Source organism: Eleutherodactylus coqui, chromosome 2 (genome assembly GCF_035609145.1).
Source record: "Eleutherodactylus coqui strain aEleCoq1 chromosome 2, aEleCoq1.hap1, whole genome shotgun sequence".
In the NCBI taxonomy this organism is placed as follows: Eukaryota; Metazoa; Chordata; class Amphibia; order Anura; family Eleutherodactylidae; genus Eleutherodactylus; species Eleutherodactylus coqui.
Genome location: NC_089838.1, coordinates 163,537,475 through 163,551,195, shown reverse-complemented (window position 1 = coordinate 163,551,195; position 13,721 = coordinate 163,537,475). Strand labels below are relative to the sequence as shown.

Here is a 13,721-nt window from a genome sequence, read left to right as displayed (position 1 = left end):
TTTCCTAGCTACATAGTGCCCAATGTGCACTGCTCCCTGATTGGCCTGCACTAATCATGTGAGTAGTGCTGTCCAATCATAGAGCTGGTATAGTGCATTAGTCTAACACTAACAATGCACAGTGGGGATAAGGTAGTCTGAAGATTGTGTTAGCCATCTTGGATAGCCGAAAACAGGACTTAGAACTGGTGGTTAAGATCAACATTAGCACAGATGACCGACAGAAGGTATGACTGTCTTCTCCAGTCCTCGGACAAAATTATGTCCAGAAATCGAAGAGTCACTTTAATTCCTTGCAATCAGATATTACTTTCTCAGTGGTTAGAATTAATATATTTTTCCAGAATTTGATGTCCATGTGGGATTTAACTTCCTATGCCACTCTTACAAACTCTTAAAGGAGCTGTCCAGTTGAAAACTATTGATGGCCTGTTCGTGGGATAGTTCATCAATAGCAGATTGCTGGGAGTCTACCTCCTGAGACCCATGCTGATCAGCTTAGGCTTCTGTCACATGAGCGCACATCGGCCGTCCGTTTTCACAGCCAGCCGATATACGCTACGTTGGGAATGAAAAATCTGGTGAACAGGCGCACAAATCAAACGTTTGTGCGCTCGCTCACATGGCCTGGTGAGGCAGGCGCAAATGCGCCAAGCTCACCAGGATATCGCCCATTTCCCCTCCCCATCGCAGGCTCACCTCTCGTTCCTCCCCGCTCGTTCTGTGCAATAAGAGGGTGTGGGCAGGGGGGGAGCTAAGTGCTGGCCCGCCCCACCTCCTCACATTGATTGCTATGGACAAGGGGCGGGGAGAGTGTGGGCGCTTAGCTCCTGCCCCTCCCATTTTATAGAATGAGTGGGGAGAAACGAGAGGTGAGCCTGCAACCGGGGAGAAGGAGAACAGAGGGAGGGACTTTAGCAGCCACACTGCTAAAGTCTCTCCCACCTACGGCCACTGCCATGGGCTCCCATAGGAGCCCATGTAGCGCCCAAAGTATTCCGGCCCAAAAGATAGTCTGACGTAAAAACTTCTGGCACTATATTGGCTAGGCCGTTTGTTTTTATGTCTCAGAAATACACCCATGTGATCTGATGCATTGGAATCCAATGCATCAGATCACAGCACATACCAGCCGGCCGTGAAAACAGCCAACTGATATGTGCTTGTGTGAAAAAAAGCCTTATACTCAAGCCGGTGTGTTCATGCACTAACCTGATTTCTGCAGGAAACAGACAGCTCTGCTTCAACTGCAGTGGCCAAGCTTGGTACTGCAAGCAAATATCCCATTCATTACAACACTAACTGGGCCTGCAATACCAAGGCTGGCCACTGCAGTGGGAATGGAGCTGTTTGCTTCCTGCAGAAATTAGATCAGTGCATGAGTACGTTAGCCCACAAAACAGTTGATTGGTGGTGATACCAGGCAACAGACCTCTGCCAGTCAACTATTGATGAATTATCCTGAGGATCCACCATCAATAGTTTGTAATTGGACAACCCCTTTAACTTCTCCCACTCGCATCTAGAATTCAGAGTGCCTTTAACATTTATTTATGTCACATATAAATAGCACATATCTTTAGATTCCTAGTAAATTGCATGAGAGAGAACTGGATATTTTGCGACTGAAATATAGTTTTCATCTGCAGAAATGTGACCCAGGTGCAATTTTGTATAATTGCACCATTCATGTGCACTCAGACTATCCATATACGTTATAAAGCTGTCATCTGAAGGTTCATTTAGCCAACAGCTATCTTTCCCAGCACCACCGTACAGATTCACTCTTGTTCAAGCATGCATGTGCTCTGAATGCTGCCAGAGCAGCTTATTACCACAAGAAAGGAAGGATTGGGAAATTAAAATCCAACTGCTTGACCCTTATCCAGGCCGACATCTGCTATCAGCGGAGGGTTGAGAAGACACCATACACATTAGACAAGCAGCCAGGCCCACCGAAATCATCAGGTTCAGCCAATCAAAACCCAATGTGTATTGCCTGCCTTAATCAGATTTTTGAGGTTTAAAAAATGGTACGGGCTAAAATTAAAAAACAGTTGTAATCACGGGTCAGATGTCTTTCCTGGTCCCCACCACATTTGTTCCTGAGCACAGTGCAGCGGTCAAGTGTGGTTTATTGTACACGTAATCACTCAGCCAGTCTATTGGCTTCAGTGACTATACTGCCATGAGCAATAAATGACTGCTGAAGCTAGTGATTGGCTGGACGGCCAGTTGTACAATGGACTGCACATGACTACTGCAGCTTCTTCTGGAAACGGGGCAGCTGAGTTTGATTGGGGGTAGAAAAATAACCCATGAGTACTGTTTATTTTTTTTAGTTTTAGTCCATTTACTGCCCATACATGGCATTCAACTTTCAGTCTTATCTCTACTGTATAGTGGAATCTTATCCATTGATTTCAAGATAGAGAGAGGTTGACCATAATGTTCTTCTATGGGATTATATACAGGGAGACTGGAAAGATGTATGTTCCTATGATCACTACCTTACCTATTACTACTTCTTTATCTCACATATCTCTGGTTCTGCGAACCTCCAGAAACATTTCTATTAACACACTCATTGTCAAAAAAAACAAGCACCTAGAAGGAGTTGTCAGGATGGAATAAAACATTATATGTGATTGTAACATTGATATAAGTAAGTGATTACAATATAAGAACAAAAGGATAATTTATTGTGTAAAACTGACCCCTTGAAGGGAGGCTGTAGTACCCTGTTGGGCTGCCTCTAGCTTGGATGTAAGATGTAATACAGGCGGACATGGAGGCATCCAGGTTCTGTATAGCATCCTGAGGCACATTTCCTATAACTGAGCCTCTAGATCATGCAAACTCATAGGCTGTTGAAGCTGGCATCAAAGGGGTCCCATGTATATTTAATAGGCCATAAATCTGGTAACCAGGCAGGCCACTGAAGTTTGGCAATGTTGTATAGGCATTCCAGTGACACCCTTATCCTGTGTGGCCAAGTATTATCCTGTTGGAAAATGCCTCTTGGATGCTGCCATGAGAGACAACACATGTGGCTGCAGGATGTCCTGAGCATATCGCTGAGCTGTCAATGCCTCTTGTACCACTACTAGGGGTGACCGACTGTTGTACGTGATAGCCCCTCAGACCATCACACCAGTAGTGGGGACATTGTAGCAAAGGCAGGATTGGGGGTTAACAGCAAAGGCAGGATCAAGGCGCTCACCCCTAAGTCTCCAGACACAAACATGTCCATTGTCAGTACCCAAACTAAACCCAGATTCCTTACTAAAGACAACTCAGTCCAGGTTCGTCATTTACAACACCAATTGAAATGGAAACGATGGTGGGTATCAAAGACAGTACATGTAATGGGTGTCATGAGGCCAAGGTGTCTTCAGCCAAGCACCTAGAAATGGTTCCAACAGACACAAGGGCCTGTAACGATGGTGCCACCTGTCTCTGGATGACAGACAACAAAACAGTTGGAGCTGCTTGTGCTTGTCAGACGATCCTCTTTACTGGTGGTCTGTTGAGGGCATCCTGAGCCCGGTTGCCTTGTGTGCATGCCCTCACATATCTACTGGTACCAACACCTCCTAACAGCCTGGACAGAACAACCCAAGTGGTGGGCAATTTGTTGATACAACCATCCAGCTTTACACATTCAAATAATTCAAACTCTGTTAACTGGGCAAAATCTCTTTGATTGTGTTGTAGAGGCGTCTAGTGGTCAACAAGCTCTACACAAGTGGAAAAAGAGGTCACTACACGCAAGGAGCCTCTGAGAGCCTTTTTATAGGCCAAGGGTGGAACCACTTTTAGAGAATCAGTTGGCAAGACTGTTCATCTAATCACACCATATCTCTAATCATTTGCATATCTGCTTGAGATGTAACTCAATGCCGAGTTATATATGTAGTGATATATAGTAATAGCTCTTTCTGTAAACTTCAGTTATATAAGCTGTTGTTTTTACATTTAATGTCCTATTAACACCTTCCTGCTGCCCATCATAAATATACATTATTTATGATGTACATTTACAACACCGTGATTGTGCAATCACAGCAGTAGTGCCAACACAATCTCCCTTTATGAATGAGTACTATTATGAAGAATGGAAACATTTGTCATAGATATGCTGGATTTCAAAGTGATATTCACCCCCTCTGTGTTGAAAGATGTAAAAATCTGTAAAAGAAATTGACATGCTGTGGATTTAAAAGTCTGTACCACAGGTTAGCTTCTGTGCTAAAAATTTCCACACCATGTGGATGAGATTTGTTAAACTCATCTACTTTGCTGTACTGTATTTTGCTCTGAAGTTTCCATGTGCAAATCTACAAGGAAAATCAGCAGTATTGTCATTATTTCTAAAAGTGCCCTATGGGGAGAATGAGCAATAGTTGCCACCCAACAGCTGGGCTGGGATCATACTAAACTGTGATAATAGGCGTTTTACCCTTGTGATGCCATAATAAATTACTACTGCTCTAACAACAAAGGGAAACTCATGGTCTTAAAGGGATTTTCCGGGCACAAAATAGAAATTCTGAAAATGCTGAAATCTGGGAGGTACAACTAACGGCCACCTGTACCTTTTATCTGCCGTTCTGGACCCTCTTCTTCGTCCTGCTGATCTGCAGTTGTTTACATGCATCACTTCTGCAGTAAACAGAACAGACTGTTACCTATAACTTCCAGCACATATAGAACTTGTTTACTGGACAGCACTGTAGCTCCGTCTACAACTTAAGGCCCTTTTACATGGGACGATTATCGTTCTGGACATTCAAAACCCAGCACTCCCGCGGGGGTTCGAACGATAATCGTCCAGTGTAAAAACATGCTGAAACTCAATGACTGGATAAGAATTAGACAGTCATTCAGTTTTAAGCAGCTCAAAATCCTGAACGATGATACTACAGTGTAAACAGCAACTGTTCAGTACTGAGCGGCTGCTGCTTACAGTGAATGGAGAGAGGTGGTGGGAGAGTGAGGAGAGAAATCTCTTCCAGCTGCCCCGCCTCCCTGCTGACAGCAATCCAGCGATACTCGCTCCTGTGTAACAGCACGGGAGTGAGCATACACGGGGACGAGTGTCTGGCATTGTGTAAGAGGGTCTTAACTAGCACCAACCTCCCTCTCACTCAGAGTGCCGGACATAGCCTGCTGAAGCAGACAGACAGGAGCTTCCAGCACTATGAACTGTACAGGACTAGAGATGAGCGAGTGTACTCGGAAAAGCACTACTCGCTCGAGTAATTTGCTTTATCCGAGTATCGCTGTGCTCGTCCCTGAAGATTCGGGTGCCGCTGCGGCTGACAGGTGAGTCGCAGCGGGGAGCAGGGGAGAGCGGGCGGGAGAGAGGGAGAGAAAGATTTCCCCTCCGTTCCTCCCCGCTCTCCCCTGCAGCTCCCCGCTCCGTGGCGGCACCCGAATCTTCAGGGACGAGCACAGCGATACTCGGATAAAGCAAATTACTCGAGCGAGTAGTGCTTTTCCGAGTACGCTCGCTCATCTCTATACAGGACCAATACAGCACTGTGCTTCCTCTCGTCATCACATCCTGCACTCCTCACAGGATATTGGATGCTATGGACAGGGGAGGAAGTAGCAAATGCAGACAGGCTGTCAGAGGAAGTGGAGATCTTTTTCAGGTGGAGGGTCACAAGACATAGATAGAAAGTGAAGAAGTCTGTGCTCGGAATACTCCTTTAAGGGCCAAAAGCTTCCAGGGCTGTCCAAAGAAAGTCCATAATAGGACATGCGTATTCCTGAACAGCACAGCCACTAAAGCAGTGGAATAAAAGGTATTCCAATGCATTATATTAAAAAATGAAAGTAAAGGTCCCCTTGTGGGACAAAAAGAATTATATAGTTTAATAAAATAGGCAAATACAAGTAAAAAACAAGAATAAAGGTCATTACTTTCAGTTTTTATTTTCAAAATTCATAAAGAAACATATACTGTACAAGTTAGCAAAAACTACATGCCACATCCTTCCCTTTTGTCTCTGCTCAGCTTTTTCCAGTTAACCACAAGGGCAGCTTTTATAGAAGCTGTATAAATACATATTTACGGTCAGTACCTTATTATGAAATTTTTTGGAAAAAATAAAATATTCACAGTATTGATGATGGGTGTTAACCATAAAATTGCCTTGGAACATCTATTTTAAATATTGTAGTCTAATGACCCTTATTTAGTAATACCAACTAACAATACTGAAGTAACATACAGCAATAGAAACAAGTTTTAAAGAATATATATATAGTACTGCAGGTTGCTGTCATGCTTTAATGCTGAACCTCCTCATTAGAGTCTCAGTGCTATGTGAAAAGTCTATTGTCATGTTAACAACAAGTATCTGTACACCAAATCTAGCACTGTGCTCTGCATCACCTCATTAATCTGCAGACAGGTAAAGCAGACTGAATGATGTCTTTTCTCTACACCTCCCCATGTCTGGAGCTGGTGCCTCCATTAGCATTAGGTCAATTCTAGTGCCACTGTACCAAGTATATGGGATATAACTTTGTTCTTTTTGTTTAGTTTAATTTGTAACCGACAATATTCAGACAAATGTATCTTGTAAAGTGAACTCAGTGGTATACATAATTATGTAGGTAATGGCCCTTTTACAAGGCCAACAGTCGGTGGAACGACTGCGTGAGTGCTGTCGTCGCTGCTAAGGTGATTAACGCTTGTGGAGAGCTTCACCGCTGGATCGCGGGCTTCTCTCACTCAGCGCTTCACCTTCTATATGAAGCAATGAGCAGGGAGCGTGTACACAGAATGACAAACCCGTAAGGTTTTGCTGGATATCCCTCTATATGATCGTTTTGAGTGTTGTTTCTAATTTTCAGAGACAACCCCATACAGAACTTGGCATATTGAGATGATCAGCCAATTGCCCTGGTCCCACTCTTGGCACTCCCAGCAAACCGTTGATTTTGTGGGGGGAACCACAGACAACCAGATACTTCCCCTTTAGTACCCTGCTCTATTATATGCATATGACCTAATAGGGCATATGAACAGGGGTTGTCTTCTTGGGACACCCTCTTATGCAACCCAAATTGAACAGAAATTGTCAGAATTGTTTTTGAACAAACACAAATATGGAGTATCATATCTGAAAACCATTAACATTACCTGTCCTACCTGTTCCCAACACAAAATAAACCTGTGTTAGTAGATTCAGAGGGACAACTTGAAGATTGATAAAGATGGATAAGTTTATTGCATTATACTTTCAACATCTAGAGACGTTAGATACATTTTTTACATTCCTACACAATTCACTTGCAGCTTGACGAGGGATGTCGAAACACATAACTGCCAGCTGCCTAAATAAGTCTTTAAAATATATATTTATTTATGTATATATACCTATTTACATCTGATAAGAGTGCCTTGATTATGTACAGACAAAAGTTCAATTTGTTGTTTCAGCATTTATGGTGCCTCCATTTCCTGGTGGCCAGAGTCAGCTGAGAGTCCTTCTTCTGCCAGTGGAATACTCTGTTAACTACAACTTTATCATGCTGAATGTCCCCAGCTAAAACATAGACCGTAGACCTGGGGTGACGGATCATCCTATGGGCACAGTTTTCGTTGATCCTCAGCCATTGTTCGATCAGATTGCGTGTGTCGTATGGAAGCAGCAACCCCTGCTTAATGAATTCTACTGGGCCCTCAGTCACATATTCATAATGGCCTGAAGTAAACTTTCTTTTCGCCAACTTTACTTTCACAGCTGTGAAAACACAAAGAGTGACTTCATTAGTACAAATCTCAGAAGTACTCATCTTATGCCATAAATAAACTACCTTCTATTAATATAGCATAACCTCAGAATGGTGAGTCTGTAACGAGGGCATTGTGTCATTTTCTAGTTGTAATTAGCTTTTTTACTTTGCATGTTAAAACACAGCAATTGGGATCTTAATGATATACTTTTCTTAACTGTGTCAGTGGGTTGTGAACACATGCATGCAAAGACATTAACACTATCAGCTAATTAGTGTTATCTTAGCCTCCCACCAGTTTTACAACACCTTGGGAATAGCATAAGCGTTTACTTCTACGATATTGGAATCATTTTGTACAAAATGGAACATATTGAAACAAGCCAAGAAACTTTAATATAGAATCTACCTATCTACATTACAACAGATCTAATGTAAACGCCTAAATGAAACTGTTCCAATATTGTTGTCATATTGTTACACTCCCACTATAACATGTGTGCCAAAAAAACATCCGGCAAGGCAATATATGAGTAAATGGAAACTTACCAAAGTCATTTTCACAAAAAGCTACCAATGCACTTCTGTATGAATAGGAGTCTTCTATCAGTGGACAACCTTGGCATGTTGGTTTGGGTAGTTCTATAAAAAAAAACGTGTAAGATTTTATTTAGAGATTTCCCCAATTTAGATAACCTGACAAGTCTAAGTCATCGCCATTTTTGAGCATTTTTTAATCCAGGAAATCAAAATTACCTTTGTATATAAAATGGTCCAGGCACATATCGTCACCGGCTGGAAAACGATCACAGTTCAGGCTGTCGGGCCAGGATTGATCATAACATGATAATACAGGGGCACAGCTGTCTCTCACAACCTCACACATACTACGACAAGGTGGGATGAACCTGCAACAGCAACAAAAGAAGGTTAATGTGAAATCCTGTAAAACCCTAATAGTTGTAAACAGTAGAAAGAGTATATTAAAGTGACTCTAATGGGATTTGTAGTTCTAGCACGGCTCAGCATCCTTATTAATATTCTATTACATGTTGAAAAAAAAGGAAAACCAATGGCAAAAAAATATTTCGCGATACATATTCACCCAGACCCTCACAGATTATAAATAAATGTGTTACATTGCACCAGGAATTCATGAATTGTGTAGGAAGGGTCAAGCCACAAAGTAGGTAGTTTAGTACAGCAAATAGTGTCTAATCCCCTTTTCAGCTGATCTGAACGGCACGGTGAAGAATACTAAGCAGTTTATGGCAGCCACTTAGCAGTAGGTGTAAAATCTCCCAGCGGTAACCATTCAATAATGAAAGATTTTGTTCCAAAGGGCTCAGTTTCTTTAAAAAGATAACATAGATTTAATGCACACTGCGGAACATGAACAATGGCTGAAGAAACATTCCAAATAGCGCAATAAGTAATAAAATCTAGAGATGTGTTACAATCTGTGCCTAAAGGGGAAACATAGTAAAAGTTGCACTTACGTATCAAGGCAGACTGGAGCAAACAAGGAACACAGGAACATTCGAGCATATGGGTGGCAGCCTGTTTGTAGAAGCTTGTGCCATTCTGCAGTCTTGGACACAACTTCAGGAAAGGTGGTATGCCCCATTAGGTTAGGAAGCCTCATCTCAGTGTAGCCGAGGTCATGGCACATACCCAATTCTTTAGGTATAGAGACACATTTTGTGGATAATCCAATATCAAATGCCTTGCATAATCCAGCAAGGAGGCCAGTAAAGAGCAGGAAGACAATGGAAGAGGTCATCTTGTACATGACATGTCAGGTGCTGGCATTGCTGTGGTCTCAGACGTTTATATACAGGTTGGGAGCCTCCAGCCCATTCATTATCCATGGCTTATCAAAACACACAAGACAAAACCTGGACTCATTGCCCACTCAGGCGATTGTTGTGATAACGAAAAAGGTGGAGACACTCCTGCATGGCAGACTTTCCTTGCATGTTATATTTACATAATAGATTTCATTACTTTGAAAGTGCCAAGACTATGCTGCATGGTATAGACTGGGATATTAAAATGAGACAAATTGAGGTTTTGTTATGTATATGCTAAGTGGGAAGGTAAGAGAGCCTGGACAGACTGGCTGTCTCCTGAGCTTCAGTCTGCATTATACTGTATCAATACTGACCTGACATATCCTAAGATTGGACTTATCAGCAGAGCATGTTTTGCTTTTGCTAATTGCTCTATGTCTCCCAGAAAACTTTTACAGTTTAATAGGACACTTTTCCCATATTACCAGGTGTTATCAAGTCTTTTTTGGCATTAGGACAATTTTCAGAGTCTGGAGCCTGACATATATAACAGACTGTTCTAATTATCCGGCGGATTCTCTGATCTTGTAGGCAGCTGATATTCAAATCAGTTATTCCATTTGAGTGGCAAGGCTTCTGTATACAAAGTACACTTATGTAGTTTATTGGTATATTAATACTTTAAGGCTTTCTTAAAACACACATTTGTTTTTACTTTAATTTCATGCATCTTATGTGTTTTTTTTCCGGTCCTATAGAGAAATCTATGGGAAAACACATGGGAAAAAATGGCACATCTAAAGCATGCTGTGTTTTGAATAAAACATCACTGATCTAAAATATGCACCAAAAGTAAAGTAAAGTAAAAAAAACACACACAAAAAACCTTACTGTTAGCAGTACACTTTACATCTTAATATAGGCTTTAAGGGAACATCTGTCTGCGGCATTCAAGAAAAACACTGGAAAAATGCTAAACTCTAAAACTGCTATGCATGAAGCCACCCTTAGGCTAACTTAACATGCGCGAGCGCGATATGGCGCCATTAATCACGGCCCGATTGTGTGCTCACCAACATGTAAATTCCCCATGAATGCAGGGCATTTTTATGTCGAAACAGCTTTGCATCACTTCAGGGGTGTAGCGATCCTCCGTCCCAGCTGTCTACCTCAGCGGAGGATCGCAGAGTTTCTCCTATTGTTTTCAATGGGAGACCTTTGCATGGCATCACGTGCACCTGACACGTGGTGCGATGCTGCCGCGACCCCATTGAGAACAGTGGGTGCTGCAATGCGAGAGCACATAGAAAGACAGAACATGCCGCGATTTGTTTCCCGCATTGCGGTGCCATGCAGGAAAACATTGCCCATGTGTATGACCCCATTCAAAAGACTGGGGTTCATATGTGTGCGATATTTGTGCCTCTCACAACACACAAATTTTGCACAATTTTCCCACCCGTGTGAAGGTAGCCTTAAGGGGGTTTTCTGAGATTTAAAGAAACTAGCAATAAGCAGGTGAGTAAGGCTTTTTTTCTTTCTTTTCCTCTTTTATCTGCTCGGTGCCTCTTTTTTTGTTTGTTTTTTTGAATCTCCGAAAACCCCTTTAAGTTACGGATACATAAGGATAGCAATATAAATGATAATACCGGGGTTCTGTGGTTCTTTGGTGACAAAAGTATTGCTCTAATGAATGAAAATATACTCAGTACAGAATGTATCAACTTTTGACCGTAATTCTAATGATAATGATTATCATAAGGATGATAATCATAAAGACAACAGTAAACCTGTATGGGGTCTATAGGTGAATATTCAGATATCACAATGTTCATTTGATTATGGCGACATCTCTGTGCCCCTAGTCATCTTTGTTTATCATGGTCTGTAGCATCACTAGAAGAGATGAGCGAGCTTACTCGCTAAGGCAACTACTCGAGCGAGTAGTTCCTTATTTGAGTACCTGCCCGCTCGTCTTTAAAGATACAGCTGCTGTCGGGGGGCTGGGAGCGGCGAGGGAGAGCGGGGAGGAACGGAGGGGAGATCTCTCACTCTCTCCCCCCCCGCTCCCCCCTGCTCACTCCCGCAACTCACCTGTCACCCACGCCGGCAGCCGAATCTTTAGAGACGAGCGGGCAGGTACTCGAATAAGGCACTACTCGCTTGAGTAGTTTGCCTTATCGAGTATGCTCACTCATCTCTAATCACTAGGAGACCAAAAAGTTCAAAGCTAGAAACTACTGTGTTATCCCACAGATACAATCACAAGACTGCTTGAGAGTAGAGGTAAGATCTAGAACTTTAGGTGGCACCTCACAATCGTGTCTTAAATCATTAATTTCCTAGGTTTAGCCTGTGAAAAATACATGACTCAATAGCTACAATGACAAATGTATACGCCTCTGAAATACTCTATATTATTATACAGTAGAGTCCTTTCTTATGTGGAGAGAGACTTTAGGAGCACGCTTTTAGCTATCATAACACATGCATTAAGAATTCACGACTACGTTCTGAATCAGGAGAGAGTGAAATGTCACTAACTCCCTCAAAATACTTATTACCAGACAAGGCATTACTGTACAAGTCTGGCACACACCAGCTGCTCTTCCTAACTACTCTTTACACACATGGTGCTATATTAATTAACAGCGCATTAAATACGATATGGCTTTTTTCAGAAACGGCCCTTGGAATGGAAATTAAAAATAAAACTCTTTAGACCCATAGCACAAAAACATCCTCTCCCTGGAGCGGTGCAGACACCTGCCCTGACAGCAGACAGAAAGCTGCCTGTCTCCCTGGCCTCATTAGGAGGAGACAAGACCGGGGTAATTACCTGCACAGATAAACACCTTTCCATTAACACTTCATTGTCAAGTTCATCAAGCAGTAGCTGATCGCGAGCTCTCCTCTCTGCTGCCTAAATACGGTTATGCTTTGTTAAAGAAATTGGATTATACATCAAAGTCGTCTTAGTGGAAAGATGGAGCTTAACAAAAAGAAACATTTACAACAGGAAAGAAAATCCTCTGAAAATACAAGCATGATACTCGATCAATGAGCTTAATAACAGGATATTTCAGCAGCCACTCATTTCTTTTCGCATTTGTAGGGGTTACCTGCTTCACTCAATCCTTTTCTATATGTGCTTTGATTAATCTCCCTGTATTACGTAGAGCCAAAGTTAAGACCAGTTAGACTTTTCAGTCTTGAAAGACTAAAAGCGCTAACTGAAAAGTAAGTATCTTGCAATGCTTCTGAAGGGAAAGTAATCACTGGCATATTCCCTCCCATAGCAATATCAGTTAGAGTCAGGGTAATCCATAAACTCCTAAAAGGGTTTTAGGCTTTATAATTAAAGGAGATGTCCCGAGGCAGCAAGTGGGGTTATACACTTCTGTATGGCCATAATAATGCACTTTGTAATATACATTGTGCATTAATTATGAGCCATACAGAAGTTATAAAAAGTTTTTTACTTACCTGCTCCGTTGCTAGCGTCCTGGTCTCCATGGTGCCGACTAATTTTTGGCCTCCGATGGCCAAATTAGCCGCGCTTGCGCAGTCCGGGTCTTCTGCTGTTCTCTATGGGGCTCCGTGTAGCTCCGTGTAGCTCCGCCCCGTCACGTGCCGATTCCAGCCAATCAGGAGGCTGGAATCGGCAGTGGACCGCACAGAAGAGCTGCGGTCCACGGAGGAAGAGGCCATCTTCAGCGGTGAGTAGAGAAGTCACCGGAGCGCCGGGATTCAGGTAAGCGCTGTGCGGGTGGTTTTTTTAACCCCTGCATCGGGGTTGTCTCGCGCCGAACGGGGGGGGGGTTTAAAAAAAAAAAAACCCGTTTCGGCGCGGGACATCTCCTTTAATCAACCAGTCAACAGTGTATCAGAGGCAACTGTGGTTGCATGGAAATGGAAGCCCAAACTCAGGTTGACCTCATGCACACTGTGAGCGTACACTGAGCTCCCATTCTTCATAGACATTGCAACGTTAGGGGACCTGGAACCAACGTGAAAGACGGAATTAAAAAGTGGGCAAATGTCCAGGAGGAGTCATCTCTGTATATACGAACAGCAAGTGACCTATATTACAAATTCAGCTATCTTGAATGATATTAAGGACCCCAGTAGGAAAAGATGGACAACTCTGCATTGTTAAAAAACTCAATAGTG

At 42.6% G+C, this 13,721-nt stretch overlaps 1 protein-coding gene across 1 annotated transcript; it reads right to left on the bottom strand.

Moving 5' to 3' along the window:
• Nucleotides 1-7,253: 7,253 nt before the first annotated feature.
• Nucleotides 7,254-9,538, bottom strand: LOC136610683 (secreted frizzled-related protein 2-like). Its single transcript, XM_066589893.1, has 4 exons — nt 9,255-9,538; nt 8,512-8,663; nt 8,305-8,397; nt 7,254-7,763 (listed from the first exon to the last, which is right to left on the bottom strand). The coding sequence occupies exons 1-4, from the start codon at nt 9,536-9,538 to the stop codon at nt 7,456-7,458; spliced, it is 837 nt and encodes a 278-aa protein (XP_066445990.1). The 3' UTR covers nt 7,254-7,455.
• Between the last annotated feature and the right edge of the window lie 4,183 nt (nt 9,539-13,721).

Excerpts from the sequence above, each read along its gene's own strand:
- LOC136610683 (XM_066589893.1), bottom strand. The coding sequence starts at position 9,538 with ATGACCTCTTCCATTGTCTTCCTGCTCTTTACTGGCCTCCTTGCTGGA. Across the intron at positions 8,664-9,254 it reads GCTCCAGTCTGCCTTGATAC|GTTCATCCCACCTTGTCGTA; the intron begins GTAAGTGCAACT and ends TTGCTGTTGCAG. Across the intron at positions 7,764-8,304 it reads TTTTTGTGAAAATGACTTTG|CTGTGAAAGTAAAGTTGGCG; the intron begins GTAAGTTTCCAT and ends GTGTTTTCACAG.